At 52.0% G+C, this 15,010-nt stretch overlaps 1 protein-coding gene across 1 annotated transcript in view; it reads left to right on the top strand.

The window, feature by feature from the left end:
* The window catches only part of ASXL2 (ASXL transcriptional regulator 2), a 78,162-nt gene that overhangs the window by 27,780 nt on the left and 35,372 nt on the right, over positions 1 to 15,010 (top strand). The window contains exon 3 of the mRNA XM_064411433.1: positions 13,310 to 13,418. Coding sequence (XP_064267503.1) covers positions 13,310 to 13,418 — 109 coding nt within the window. The remainder of the gene's footprint in view (positions 1 to 13,309; positions 13,419 to 15,010) is intronic.

The raw sequence follows: 15,010 nt of genomic DNA, 5'->3' as shown, positions 1-15,010 counted from the left end.
CAGCCTGGAGAGGCACTGGTCAGACTGGAGATGGACTGGTCAGCCTGGAGGGGCACTGGTCAGACTGGAAGGGCACTGGTCAGCCTGGAGCTCACTGGTCAGCCTGGAAGGGCACTGGTCAGACTGGAAGGGCACTGGTCAGACTGGAAGGGCACTGGTCAGACTGGAAGGGCACTGGTCAGGCTGGAGGGGCACTGGTCAGACTGGAGGGGCACTGGTCAGGCTGGAGGGGCACTGGTCAGCCTGGAGCTCACTGGTCAGACTGAAGATGGACTGGTCAGGCTGGAGGGGCACTGGTCAGACTGGAAGGGCACTGGTCAGCCTGGAGAGGCACTGGTCAGACTGGAAGGGCACTGGTCAGCCTGGAGCTCACTGGTCAGCCTGGAGGGGCACTGGTCAGCCTGGAGGGGCACTGGTCAGACTGGAGGGGCACTGGTCAGACTGGAGAGGCACTGGTCAGCCTGGAGAGGCACTGGTCAGACTGGAGATGGACTGGTCAGCCTGGAGGGGCACTGGTCAGACTGGAAGGGCACTGGTCAGCCTGGAGCTCACTGGTCAGCCTGGAAGGGCACTGGTCAGCCTGGAAGGGCACTGGTCAGACTGGAAGGGCACTGGTCAGCCTGGAGGGGCACTGGTCAGACTGGAAGGGCACTGGTCAGCCTGGAGCTCACTGGTCAGCCTGGAAGGGCACTGGTCAGACTGGAGGGGCACTGGTCAGACTGGAGGGGCACTGGTCAGCCTGGAGATGGACTGGTCAGCTTGGAGCTCACTGGTCAGCCTGGTGGCAGAGCACAAGGGCAGCCAAGAGCCAGCACTGACCCTGATGACCCTTTTTCACTAAAATCCCGTGGTTTTGGGGCAGAGCCCCAGGTGGGAGCCAGGAGATGCAGCCTGTGCCTGCTCAGGGCAGATTTTGGACAAACAGCCCAAAAGAGCAGCACAGAAATGCAGCTGTGCCTTTCATCCTTGTCAGCCCCTCCTTTTAGAGCTGCTCTGGGGCTGAGCCCAGCTCGGGGATTGTTTTCCTCTCAGGGAGCTGCCTTGAGCAGCAGGGTCTGCTGTCCCAGAGCTGTTGGTGGGAGCAGCCACGTGGGAAACTCCAATTTCAGCTCTTGCCCTTGGCCACACTGGGATGCTGGGCAGGGAGCTTTGCTTTTTATATTCAAAATATAAATAATATATTAAATATAAAATATTTAACATAAAAAATACACATTAATAGTTATATTATTATTTAATATATAAAAATATATTATATCTATATTAATATTTAATATGTAAAATATAAAATATTTTAATATATTATATAAATTATTTGCTTTTTATATATAAAATATAAATTATAGAAATATATATTATATTTGTTATTATATAAATATGGATACATTTATAATTATAGAAATATAAATGTAGAATTATAAATATACAAATATATGTTAATATACTAGCATATAAATATATAGATATCTATTATACAGATTTAATATATTCTCATATAAAATTATATGACTAGAAATTATTTATATAAATATAATTAATATTTATAAATATATATACTTATTTATATAAATAAATACAAATTATATTTATAATATATATTATACAAAATATATATTTGGATTAGATATCTATTTATCTAAATACAAAAATATCTATTTGGATTAGATATCTATTTAGATATGCATTATTTTGGTGTAATAAGGCTGTCTTTAGGTTAAAAGCTGGAGGATTGTCCCATGTGAAGCAATTAAATTGCAGTCAGTGCCAGGATTTGTGCTGGGTTTTGCTTCTGGTCAGGCTCAGCCCGTGACAAGATGGGCTTGGCACAAACCAGCTTTTGGAAATCCCAAGCACAGCAAGCTCAGAGGAGCTTTGGGAGGGCCAAAGAGCCTGGGGAGGAGGCACAGGGGATGGGGAGCCCAGCTGGGCTTGTCACTGATTAATCATTCTGTTGAAAATAATTTAAAAAAAAATCTTAAAGCAGTTTCTATCGGTTTTCAGAGAGCTGTGGAATGACCTGCTCTCTGCCACAGCCAGGAAATGGCACTCAGTGATGCTGTAACTGTCATGGGTGTTTGAGGGAGATCTGCACTGGCTTTTACTGCTGCTGTCCAAGTTATGTGACAAAGCAGTGTGTAAATGCACTGTGTAAATGTGCAAATGTATAAATGCACAGTGTTTAAAAAGCACTGTGTAAATGTGTAAATGCAGTGTGTAAATGCACTGTGTAAATGTGCAAATGTATAAATGCACAGTGTTTAAAAAGCACTGATTAAATGTGTAAATGCAGTGTGTAAATGCACTGTGTAAATGTGTAAATGTATAAATGCACAGTGTTTAAAAAGCACTGATTAAATGTGTAAATGCACAGTGTTTAAATGCACTGTGTAAATGTGTAAATGTTTAAATGCACAGTGTGTAAATGCAGTGTTTAAATGCACTGTGTAAATGTGTAAATGCAGTGTGTAAAAGCACTGATTAAATGTGTAAATGCAGTGTTTAAATGCACTGTGTAAATGTTTAAATGCACAGTATTTAAATGCACTGTGTAAATGTTTAAATGCACAGTGTTTAAATGCACTATTTCAATGTTTGAATGCACAGTGTTTAAAAGCACTGATCAAATGTGTAAATGTTTAGATGCACAGTGTTTAAAAGCACTGATTTAATGCTGTCTTCAGCTATAGAGGTGAAAATTCAGTGGGGCATTTTTGAAGCTGGTAGCACTATTTCACAGACAAAGATACCATTTTTTTTTGTTTTTCACACTAACTGCATTTAAACACCAAAGTAAATGAAGGGTGTTTCTGTGGGGGAGAGCTCAGAGGGCCTGGAAGCACCACTGGGGTGCAGGGTGTGGAATTGCAGTGGGATGTGGAGGGAAATCATGGATTGGGGGGGGGTTTCTGTCATGTGCAGGACAATTTGGGGTTTTGGACAAGATCAGGGCTTTTCTAGGATTGTTTGGTACAGTGCAGAGCCCGGGGGATGCTGGCTGACCTCAGCTGTCATTAGGATTTTTCCCTGGTGCTCAAGGGATTTTGTACAGGTGAGCCCAGGACTTGTAGGAGTTGAGTGTGCATTCCTCAGACATCCAAAATTCCCCTTTTTTTGTGTGATCTGTCCCCGCCTTTTCCCAGCTTGCCTGCTGGGCCAGGCTGCCCTGCTCCCTGGAGAGCCTGCAGGCTGCTGCTTGCATCCTTCCCATGGAATCCTTCCCATGGAAAAACACCCTTGGGTGGGCTCCAGGACCTGCCCCACATCCCAGACCTGTGCCCTGGGCACGTTGGGCACTGCCAGGGGAGGGACAGGACAGCAGGGAATCACTTCTGTCTGATGAGGAGTCGCTTCTAAAATCCAAAATTCCAATTTGTCTTTGCATTTCCTTGGTCTCCCTGGGAATGTTGAGATCAGTGTAAGAGCATCTAGTGGAAAAGAGCTTTTTGGAAGGTGTCTCTGCTGGCTTTTCCTCTCAACAGCCAATAATACTCCATTTTTCTCTTGGATTTTATGTAGAGCAGCATCCTGGGAGCCTCTGGCCAAACACAGGAGCTGCTTTTGCCCAAATAATGGTTAAACAAGGAAAAAAATGATCTAAGCACTGACTCCATCTCTGAAATGAGATGAAATGAACCTCCCACTGTCCCAGGGTGTGCCAGTGTCCAGCCTGGCCTTGGGCACTGCCAGGATCCAGGGGCAGCCCCAGCTGTGCCAGCCCTGCCCACCCTGCCAGGGCACAATCCCTCATTCCCAATCTCCCATCTGGCACTGGGAGCCATTCCCTGGCTCCTGGGATGTTTCATTAAGTTTTTTTCTGACCCAGAGTTGGGGCAACTGAGAGATGTTTTAAAAACTTCTATTTTGTTTTTAGTCTCATGTGAAGAGTGAGACAATACTGATGTTATAATTCACACCATCACAATCAGAAGTCAATTATTTCTTAATTACAATACACCGTAGGCATTTCTTTTTTACAAAACCATCCTTTAAAACTTACTTCTATTTCCATTTCTCTCTCATATCCATCCTATATCCTATCCAATATCTATCCTGTCCAATAGCATTTCTAAATCAGCATTTATTATCTCAAAACTGACATACAAATACACACTGTGTAAACCTTCTATCATGTTTTAAACATTTTCTACAAATCCTCCACTGGCACAGGCTGGGAGAGCTGGGGGGGCTCACCTGGAGAGGAGAAGGATCCAGGAGAGCTCAGAGCCCCTGGCAGGGCCTGGAGGGGCTCCAGGACAAGGCTGATTTCTGAGCCCCTCAGTGTCTGAGTTGGTAGAATGCATAATTAATAAATGCAGGGCAGAATGTTGGTTTGAAATGTAAGATTTCAATAAGAACATTGCCACAGAAGGGTTGGGTTGCTGCCACTGTCGGGGAGGATTAAATACAATTATTGTGTGCAGGGGAAACCCATCAGGTGACTCTGTGCATTTCCAAAGGTGTGAAATCCATAAGTGACAGAATATTCCCCTTCTCTCACCCCAGCCCAGGCTGGTTGTAGCAGTTTTTGTTCTTTCCCCGAGATAAAATTGCAGAGAAGTTTTCACTGTTGCAAGGAGAAGTGTGGGCTGGAAATCTCTGTAGGTGAGGAACCTCAGAGCTTGGCTCTCCCTCCTGGAAAACACCAGAGCTGAGCCCCAAAAATCCCTCACTTTGGGGTTTCTCTTCAGTACAAGCTGGTGGTTCTGCACCACAAGTACAGGGAGGATCCCAAAATCACCTAAATTTGAACTCCAGCCCCAAAAAGCCTCAGAGGAAGCAGCTTTTCTTTTGATGCTGCCCTGGGATCAGGAGCTGCTGGCTCCCCTTCCCTGGGGATGGGCAGGACCTGTGCACAGCAGGGCCCCTGGAACCCCCAGCTGGAAAGGCTGGAAAGGGATTTTGTGCCCAGCCAGGACTCACCATGTCCCAGTCTCTGATGTTCCTGCAGCTCAGGTCTGGTCCTGGTGACGGACCTTTAATTAAAGCTGTTAATTAGTCAAGTTCAGCCTGTTCTGGGAGCTTTGTGGGGTTCTCCAGACTGATCCCATCCCCAGGTTTCTCCTGGGCTCTCAGTGGCTCCTGAACTGCAATTCCCCATGATCCTGCACCCACCCCTGCTCTGCGGGCACTCCAGGAACCCCAAAATCCTGCTGTGCCATCCAGGATCCCCCTCGGGGTGCTGCTGTGGCAGGGTTGGTGCAGAGTGAGGCACTGAGGTGCCCTGGGGGCACTCCAGGAACCCCAAAATCCTGGTGTGCCAGCCAAGATCCCCCTCAGGGTGCTGCTGGTGCAGAGTGAGGCACTGAGGTGCTGTGGGGGCACTCCAGGAACCCCCAAACCCTGGTGTGCCAGCCAGGATCCCCTTCAGGGTGCTGCTGTGGCAGAGTGAGGCACTGAGGTGTCTTGGGGACACTGCAGAAACCCCAAAATCCTGCTGTGCCAGCAGAGATCCCCCTTGGGGTGCTGCTGGTGCAGAGTGAGGCACTGAAGTGCTCTGGGTGCGCTGCAGGAACCCCAAAATCCTGGTGTGCAGGTAGAGATCCCCCTTGGGGTGCTGCTGGTGCAGTGAGGCACTGAGGTGCCCTGGGGGCACTGCAGGAACCCCAAAATCCTGCTGTGCCAGCCAGGATCCCCCTCGGGATGCTGCTGTGGCAGGGTTGGTGTAGAGTGAGGCACTGAGGTGCTCTGGGGGCACTCCAGGAACCCCCAAACCCTGGTGTGCAATCAGAGATCCCTCTTGGGGTGCTGCTGTGGCAGTGTTGGTGCAGAGTGAGGCACTGAGGTGTCCCGGGGGCAGCCAACAGCTCCAGGAACCCCAAAATCCTGGTGTGCCAGCCAAGATCCCCTCGGGGTGCTGCTGGTGCAGAGTGAGGCACTGAGGTGTCCCGGGGGCACCCAGCAGCTCCAGGAACCCCAAAATCCTGGTGTGCAGTCAAAAATCCCCCTCAGGGTGCTGCTGGTGCAGTGAGGCACTGAGGTGTCCTGGGGGCACTCCAGGAACCCCAAAATCCTGGTGTGCAATCAGAAATCCCCCTCAGGGTGCTGCTGGTGCAGAGTGAGGCACTGAGGTGCCCTGGGGTCACTCCAGGAACCCCCAAATCCTGGTGTGCCAGCCAGGATCCCCCTCAGGGTGCTGCTGGTGCAGAGTGAGGCACTGAGGTGCCCAGGGGGCACTGCAGGAACCCCAAAATCCTGGTGTGCCAGCCAAGATCCCCCTCAGGGTGCTGCTGTGGCAGGATTGGTGCAGAGTGAGGCACTGAGGTGCCCTGGGGGCACTCCAGGAACCCCCAAATCCTGGTGTGCCAGCCAGGATCCCCTCAGGGTGCTGCTGGTGCAGTGAGGCACTGAGGTGCCCTGGGGTGTGGGGAACACTCCAGCTGGGCTCTGTTTTCCATTCTTGGGGAGCCCACAGGTCACCCCTGGGATCCCAAACTGGGAGTTCGGGGGGGAGGGGGTGTGCATTGATGACTCCATTGTTTTGCTGAAGTTGTTAAAGGGGTGTTTCTCTCCTTTTTTTGGGCTGCACTCCACCTGCAGAAGGTAAGACCAGACCCAGCCCTGCTCTCTCCTAACACCCTCCCTGCCATTCCCTAACCCAGAGCCTGCTCCTGCCCTGCTCCTGGGAGTAACCCTGGAGTAATGCTGCGCTCCCTGTGCCTCCAGCTGGGAACCCTGGGGCTTGGGAGCTCCTTGCTGGCCCTGTCCTTGTCCTTGTCCTGTCCCTGCTGCCTGCGTGGGGCTGGGTTTGCATGTGGGGTTTGTGCTGCTTTGGGGGTGCTGCATGTTGGGAAATGTTAACCTGGCACAGGAGCTGCTTCCCTAACCCTGGCACTGCCAGCCCTGGCACTGGGGGTGGCTGCACCCTCAGCAAAGATCTCCTGGCTCACAGGAGGGGGGAACAGGGGATGCTCCGAAGGAAAAAGTGGGAATTTGTCCCCTGAGTGCCTGTGGCAGCTGGATCCGCGCAGTGAGGTGGGAGAGGGTTTTGTCTGGAGCTTCCCTTGGTGCCTTGGGACAGAGACTGGACAGAGCTAAAGAATAAAGCAGGGATTTATTAAAGGGATCTCAATGGATCCACCTTGGACAGCACCAGAGCCCAGCCAGGGCTGCACCCAAGATGAACCCAAATGGTCCCAAAATGACCCCAAGATGAACCCAAATGGTCCCAAAATGAACCCAAGGTGAACCTCCAGGCCTTGTCCCCAGTCCCTCTGCAGCTCTCCTGGAGCCCCTCCAGGCCCTGCCAGGGGCTCTGAGCTCTGCCTGGATCCTTCTCCTCTCCAGGCTGAGCCATTTTTTGGTTCCAGCTTAAAGCACTGGGTTGATCCCAGCTTAACCCCCCAGACCTTTGCCAAGGGAGGGCTGGATTTGTCCCTCCCTGGATCTTCTCAGGCTCCAGTCCCCTGGGAATGGGGATCACACCTCAGCTGTGGGGAACTGAAGTGGCATAAAACTTCCAAGAGCCAATACATTGGGAATTTTCCACTTCTCCCACTGGAGATCCCAGGCACGAGAGCTGGGCTGGGGCTGGGCTGAGCTCCTGGAGAAGGAAAAGCCAGGAAGCTTCAGAGTGTGCTGGGAATGCCAGGGAAACCTGGCCTGGGCAAGGCTGGCAGGTGTCCTGAGCTCTGGCAGGTGGGAATTTTTGTGGGAATTTTGTGAGAATTTTTGTGGGGAATTTTTTGGGAATTTTTGGGGATTTTTTTTGTAGGAATTTTGTGAGAATTTTGTAGAATTTTTGTGGGGATTCTGCAGGAATTTGGTGCTTGCAGCCCAGCTGGTTTGGGTGCACAGAGCCCAGGACTGCCCTGTGCCTCCAGCCTGTCCCAGTCCTGACCTTCCCGGGGCTGGGATGGGATGGGAGCAGTGGGAACAGCGGGGTTAGCTGCATTTTCCCCTGATCCCCTTCCCCTGGCTGTCCCTGGCTCTGGGGAGTGCTTAAAGGTGATTATCCCACTCCCAGAATTGGAGTTTGCTGCCCACCAGCAGGGAATTCCCACGTGGAATAAAGCTGGGATAGCACAGGCTGTGAGTGCACAGCCCTGGAAAGCCCAATCCCGAGCAATATTTGCATGGAGAAGCAGCTGAGGGTGCTGAATATCCCAAATCTGTGGGGTGACCATCCCCCATTGTGTCCAGAGCAGTGTCCTTGCCAGCATGGACTGCAGCAGGAATCCTCTGCCCAAGGTTTGGCCAAAAACGACTTTTGGGAGCCTTGGATGAGCACCAGCTGTTTAGTGGAGGTGGAGGATGTCCCTGTGGAGTGCATTCTGTCACGAATTGATCCAGTTTGATCAGGGAATTGATCCATCTTTATCAGGGAATTGATCCAGTTTGATCAGGGAAATGCTCCTGTGGGCAGAGCAGTGCCCTGGAGGGGCAGCTCCATCCCGTGGGGTGGCTGAGCCCTGTGGGAAGGGCTCGTGGTACTGGGCAGGACAAATCCCAATGTCCTGGTCGTGCCTGGGGTCCCCTCCCTGGGCACAGGTGAGATTTGGGGTGGAACCAGCCCGGGCAGGTCCAGGGAAGTCTCTTCCTGCTGTGGGTTCCTGGCATTTGGAGTCATGGAGTGATGGAATGGTTTGGTGGGAAGGGACCTCCAAGCCCATCTCATCCCAGCCCTGGGGCACCTCCAGCCCAACCCTAATCCCAGCCCTGGTGCCATTCCTGCCTCTGACTGAGAGGGTTGAGCTGCTGCACCTCCAGCCAAGAGCCAGAGCTGGGCTCAGAGCCCAGGCTGATCCATCACCACGATCCCAACCTGGAGAACATCACCGATCCATCTCCATGATCCCAACCTGGAGAACATCACTGATCCATCTCCATGATTCCAACCTGGAGAACATCTCTGATCCATCACCATGGTCCCAACCTGGAGAACATCACTGATCCATCACCATGACCCCAACCTGGAGAACATCACTGATCCATCACCATGATCCCAAGCTGGAGAGCATCACTGATCCATCACCATGACCCCAAGCTGGAGAACATCACTGATCCATCACCATGACCCCAACCTGGAGAACATCACTGATCCAACACCACGATCCCAAGCTGGAGAACCTTCCAGGACAGGAGCTTTAGAAATAACTGAGGGCCTTGAGGGAGTTTCCTGAGAGGGCCTTGGGAGAGCAGAGCAGTCCCAGACTATGGCCAGGTCCTGCTGAGCTCCAGAGGCTCTGGGATAGTCCCAGACCTTGGCCAGGTCCTGCTGAGCTCCAGAGGTTCTTCAGCAGCTCCAGACCTTGGCCAGGTCCTGCTGAGCTCCAGAGGCTCTGAGATAGTCCCAGACCTTGGCCAGGTCCTGCTGAGCTCCAGAGGTTCTTCAGCAGCTCCAGACCATGGCCAGGTCCTGCTGAGCTCCAGAGGTTCTGGGATAGTCCCAGACCTTGGCCAGGTCCTGCTGAGCTCCAGAGGCTCTGGGATAGTCCCAGACCTTGGCCAGGTCCTGCTGAGCTCCAGAGGTTCTTCAGCAGCTCCAGACCTTGGCCAGGTCCTGCTGAGCTCCAGAGGTTCTTCAGCAGCTCCAGACCTTGGCCAGGAATGGTGTGGCCAGCAGGAGCAGGGAGGTCACTCTGCCCCTGCAGTGGGCACTGGTGGGGTCACACCTCGACTGCTGTGCTCATCTCTGGCCCCTCAGTTTGGGAAGGATGTTGAGGACCTGGGGAGTGTCCAGAGGAGGCAACGAGGCTGGAGAGGGGCTGGGAACACAAACCCTGTGAGGAACCACTGAGGAACCCTCTGAGGAACCTCTGAGGGAGCTGGGGGTGCTCAGCCTGGAGAAAAGGAGGCTCAGGGGTGACCGTATCACCCTCTCCACCTCTGAAAGGTGGCTGTGCTCAGCTGGGCTGGGCTCTTTCTCCAGGCACTGACAGAACCAGAGCACACAGCCTCCAGCTGCACCAGGGAAATTCAGGCTGGAGATCAGGAAAAAGGTTTTTCCAGCAAGGTGATGAAGTTCTGGAATGCTCTGCCCGGGGAGGTGGTGCAGTGCCCATCCCTGGGGGTGTTTAACCAGCCTGGATGTGGCACTGGGGGCCAGGGCTGAGCTGAGCTCTTGGGGCTGGGCTGGACTCGATGGGCTTGGAGGTCTCTTCCAACCCAGTGGTTCTTGAATTCTGGGAATTTGGGAATTCCCAGGGACCAGGGAGGTGGTGGAGTTACCATCCCTGGATGTATTGAAAGAGAACCTGGATGTGGCACTGGGGGCCAGGGTTGAGTTGAGCTGTTGGGGCTGGGTTGGACTCGATGACCTTGGAGGTCTCTCCCAACCTGGGGATTGTGGGAATTCTGGGAATTCTGTGACAATGAGCAGAGTCTGGTTCCTGGGGCTGGTTTTAGGCAGCTGCTGCACTCCAGGTCAGCAGGGGCAGCCCAGGTGCAGAACACAGAGTGGGAGAACAGAATTGGGGAATGTTGGGGGATTGTGGGCACAGGGGCAGCAGAGACCCAGCAAGGGCTGCAGTCCTCCCATCATCCCATCATCCCATCCCAGAAGAACACGTTCCACCTCCAGAATAAACCTTTTCCCAGCCTCCACGGGGCTGATGGTGAGCAGAGCCTGCTGTGAGCCCAGGAGAGCACCCCGAGCTCTTTCCCTCGGGCTCAGGCAGGTCCAGCACGGCCCCAACAGCTTTGGGTTCATCTGAGTTCTGGGGGAGCAGCTGGCCTTGGTTTCGTGTCCTTCTGGGGCTGGTTTGGTGGGGTTTTAAATTTGGGGTCCCTATGTCCAGTTTGAGGTTTCTCTATCCAGTTTGGGATTCCTGTGTCCAGTTTGGGGTTTTGTGTCCAGTCTGAGGTTCCTATGTCCAGTTTGAGGTTTCTCTATTCAGTTTGGGATTCCTGTGTCCAGTTTGAGGTCCCTATGTCCAGTTTGAGGTTTCTCTATCCAGTTTGGGATTCCTGTGTCCATTTTGGGGTTTTGTGTCCAGTTTGAGGTTCCTGTGTCCAGTTTGGAGGTTCCTGTGTCCAGTTTGTGATTCCTGTGTCCAGTTTGGATGTTCGTGTGTCCAGTTTGAGGTTCTGTGTCCAGTTTGGGATTCCTGTGTCCAATTTGGAGGTTCCTGTGTCCTGTTTGGGGTTCTGTGTCCAGTTTGGGATTCCTGTGTCCAGTTTGAGGTTCCTGTTTCCAGATTGGATGTTCGTGTGTCCAGTTTGGGGTTCTGTGTCCAGTTCGGGATTCCTGTGTCCAGTGTGGGGTCCTGTGTCCAATTTGGAGGTTCCTGTGTCCCGTTTGGGGTTCTGTGTCCAGTTTGGGGTCCCGTGTCCACTTTGGAGGTTCCTGTGTCCATTTGGGTCCCTGTGTCCAGTTTGCATGTTAGTGTGTCCAGTTTGAGGTTCCTCTGTCCAGTTTGAGGTTCCTCTGACCAATTTGGGGTTCCTCTGTCCAATTTGAGGTTTCGGTGTCCAGTTTGGGTTTCTGTGTCTAGTTTGGGGTTCTGTGTCTAGTTTGGATGTTCATGTGTCCAGTTTGGGGTCCTGTGTCCAGTTTGGGGTCCCTGTGTCCCGTTTGGGTTTCTGTGTCTAGTTTGGATGTTCATGTGTCCACTTTGGGGTCCTGTGTCCTGTTTGGGGTTCTGTATCCAGTTTAGGGTCCCTGTGTCCCGTTTGGGTTTCTGTGTCTAGTTTGAGGTCCCTGTGTCCATTTTGGGGTCCTGTGTCCAGTTTGAGGTCCCTGTGTCCAGTTTGGAGGTCCTGTGTCCACTTTGGATGTTCTTGTGTCCATTTTGGGGTTCTGTATCCAGTTTGGTGTCCCGGTGTCCAGTTTGGAGTCCCTGTGTCCAGTTTGGGGTTCTATATCCAGTTTGAGGTTCCTGTTTCCAGATTGGATGTTCATGTGTCCAGTTCGGGGTTCTGTGTCTAGTTTGAGGTCCCTGTGTCCAGTTTGGGGTCCGTGTGTCCAGTTTGAGGTTCTGTGTCCAGTTAGGGGTCCCTGTGTCCAGTTTGGGGTTCTGTGTCCAGTTTGAGGTTCCTGTGTCCAGATTGGATGTTCATGTGTCCAGTTCGGGGTTCTGTGTCTGGTTTGGGGTCCCTGTGTCCAGTTAGGGGTCCCTGTGTCCAGTTAGGGTCCCTGTGTCCAGTTTGGGGTCCTGTGTCCAGTTTGAGGTTCCTGTTTCCAGATTGGATGTTCATGTGTCCAGTTCGGGGTTCTGTGTCTGGTTTGGGTTTCTGTGTCCAGTTAGGGATCCCTGTGTCCGGTTAGGGGTCCCTGTGTCCAGTTTGGGGTCCTGTGTCCAGTTTGGGGTCCCTCTGTCCCTCCCTGGGGACACAGCTCACCTCCTGGGCTGCCTGGGCTGGCTCCTGCCTGCAGCAGGACGGGTTAAAACCAAACCAACCAAACCCTCCAGCCCTGGTGGGAAGATGGATCTGGCTGGGACTGGGGAGCTCCCCCTTCCCGGGGGAGCTGCACGCTTGGTTCCCATTTGCTGCCCCACAACCCTTGTTCCAGCAGAACTCGGGTTCTTTTTTGGGGAAAAAACCCCAAGAGAACTTTGCATCCTTCTGGAGCCCATCCTCAGCTCACCCCAAAGCTGCTCCGAGCCTCACCCGGAGCTGGGGCCGCTTTGGGGTTTGTCAGAGGAACCTTCCCTGCGGGTTTTTGTTTGCTTTTTGCCAGGATTGCAGCATCCCTGCACTGCTTCCCCTATTGCTGATTGTGCAGCTTTTTTGCATTCCCTTGGGAATAGGGGCGGGATCTGGGCGGTGGGGCTGGATCGGGGCTGTGGGGTCGGATCTTGTCTGTGGGATCAGATCTGGTCTGTGGGGTCGGATCTGGGCTGTGGGGTCCGATCTTGTCTGTGGGATCAGATCTGGTCTGTGGGGTCGGATCTGGGCTGTGGGGTCGGATCTTGTCTGTGGGATCAGATCTGGGCTGTGGGGTCGGATCTGGTCTGTGGGATCAGATCTGGGCTGTGGGGCTGGATCTGGGCTCCCGGCCCTGTGGGATTGGAGCTGGGCTGTGGGGTCAGATCTGGGCTATGGGATCGGATCTGGGCTCCCGGCCCTGTGGGGTCAGATCCGGGCTGTGGGGTCAGATCTGGTCTGTGGGGTCAGATCTGAGCGGTGGGGCTGGATCTGGGCTGTGGGATCAGATCTGGGCTGTGGGGCTGGATCTGGGCTCCTGGCGCTGTGGGATCGGATCTGGGCTGTGGGATCAGATCTGGGCTATGGGATCAGATCTGGGCTATGGGATCGGATCTGGGCTGTGGGGTCAGATCTGGGCTGTGGGGTCGGATCTGGGCTCCCGGCCCTGCGGGGCTGCCCGCGCGCTGGGGTCCCTCGGGGACACTCTCGGGGTCTCTTGCAGCGGCACGTCCCCCCTGGCCTGCCTGAATGCCATGCTGCACACCAACTCCCGGGGCGAGGAGGGCATCTTCTACAAGGTCCCGGGCAGGATGGGCGTCTACACCCTCAAGGTGAGTGCCAGCCCTGGGCACGGCTGGGAAAGGGAAAGGGGAGGGTGAGTGCCAGCCCTGGGCACGGCTGGAAAAGGGAAAGGGGAGGGTGAGTGCCAGCCCTGGGCACGGCTGGAAAAGGGAAAGGGGAGGGTGAGTGCCAGCCCTGGGCACGGCTGGAAAAGGGAAAGGGGAGGGTGAGTGCCAGCCCTGGGCACGGCTGGGAAAGGGGAGGGTGAGTGCCAGCCCTGGGCACGGCTGGGAAAGGGGAGGGTGAGTGCCAGCCCTGGGGCACGGCTGGAAAAGGGAAAGGGGAGGGTGAGTGCCAGCCCTGGGCACGGCTGGGAAAGGGGAGGGTGAGTGCCAGCCCTGGGCACGGCTGGGAAAGGGGAGGGTGAGTGCCAGCCCTGGGGCACGGCTGGGAAAGGGGAGGGTGAGTGCCAGCCCTGGGCACGGCTGGGAAAGGGAAAGGGGAGGGTGAGTGCCAGCCCTGGGCACGGCTGATAAAGGGAAAGGGGAGGGTGAGTGCCAGCCCTGGGCACGGCTGGAAAACGGGAGGGTCAGGATCCCAGGGTCCCCGGGGTTGGAAAACCCCAGTGGGATTTGTTGGATTGAGGGTTTTGTGATTCAGAGGTGGGGTGAATGAAAAATGAAATGAAATAGTAAATGAAAATAAAATAAAATAAAATAAAATAAAATAAAATAAAATAAAATAAAATAAAATAAAATAAAATAAAATATGAAATTAAAAAAAATAAAATAGTAAATGAAAATAAAATAAAATAAAATAAAATAAAATAAAATAAAATAAAATAAAAAAAGTAAATGAAATAAAACAGTAAATGAAATGAAATAAAATAGGAAATGAAAATAAAATAAAATATAGTAAATGTAAATGAAATAAAATAGCAAATGAAAATGAAATAAAATAAAATAGTAAATGAAAATAAAATAAAGTAAAATAAAATAGTAAATTAAAATAAAATACTAAAAAATGAAATAAAATAAAATAACATAAAATAAAAATAGTAAATAAAATAGTAAATGAAATAAAATAAAATAGTAAATGAAAATAAAATAAAATTAATGAAATGAAGTAAAATAAAATGAAAATAAATATATGAAATAAAAGAAATTAAAATCAAATTAAACATATGAAATAAATTAAAATAAAATGAAATAAAATAAAGTGAAATATATGAAATAAAATAAATGAAAATAAAAGTTTTAAAACACCTCTCAGTTACCCCATCTCTAAATCAGAAAAACCCCTAATCCAGCAGGATGCAATCCAAGCTGTGCCCAGTCCCACCTCGTCCCCAGCCCTTCCCTGGACACGTGCAGGGATGGGCACTGCAGACCCCCCTGGGCAGCCCGTGCCCAGGCCTGAGCCCCTTCCATGGGGGAATTCCTGCTGGTGCCCAGAGAGTGCGGGGTAATCCCAGAGGGGACCTGTGCCACCCTGGCAGCAGGGACAGCCCCTCCCTCCCGAGCGGTGAGGGGGCAGCTCCTCACCCACCGTGCAGTTTGCTGGTGGGAACTGCTGTCCCACAGGTGAAGGAGTAATTAAGGTGTTAATGAAGCAATGAAACTCCAGCCCTGAGAGGGTGACT

The sequence above is a fragment of the Passer domesticus genome, chromosome 3 (genome assembly GCF_036417665.1).
Source record: "Passer domesticus isolate bPasDom1 chromosome 3, bPasDom1.hap1, whole genome shotgun sequence".
Classification (NCBI taxonomy): Eukaryota; Metazoa; Chordata; class Aves; order Passeriformes; family Passeridae; genus Passer; species Passer domesticus.
The sequence above is the reverse complement of the archived record's forward strand: the minus strand, read 5'-3'. Positions and strand labels throughout refer to the sequence as shown.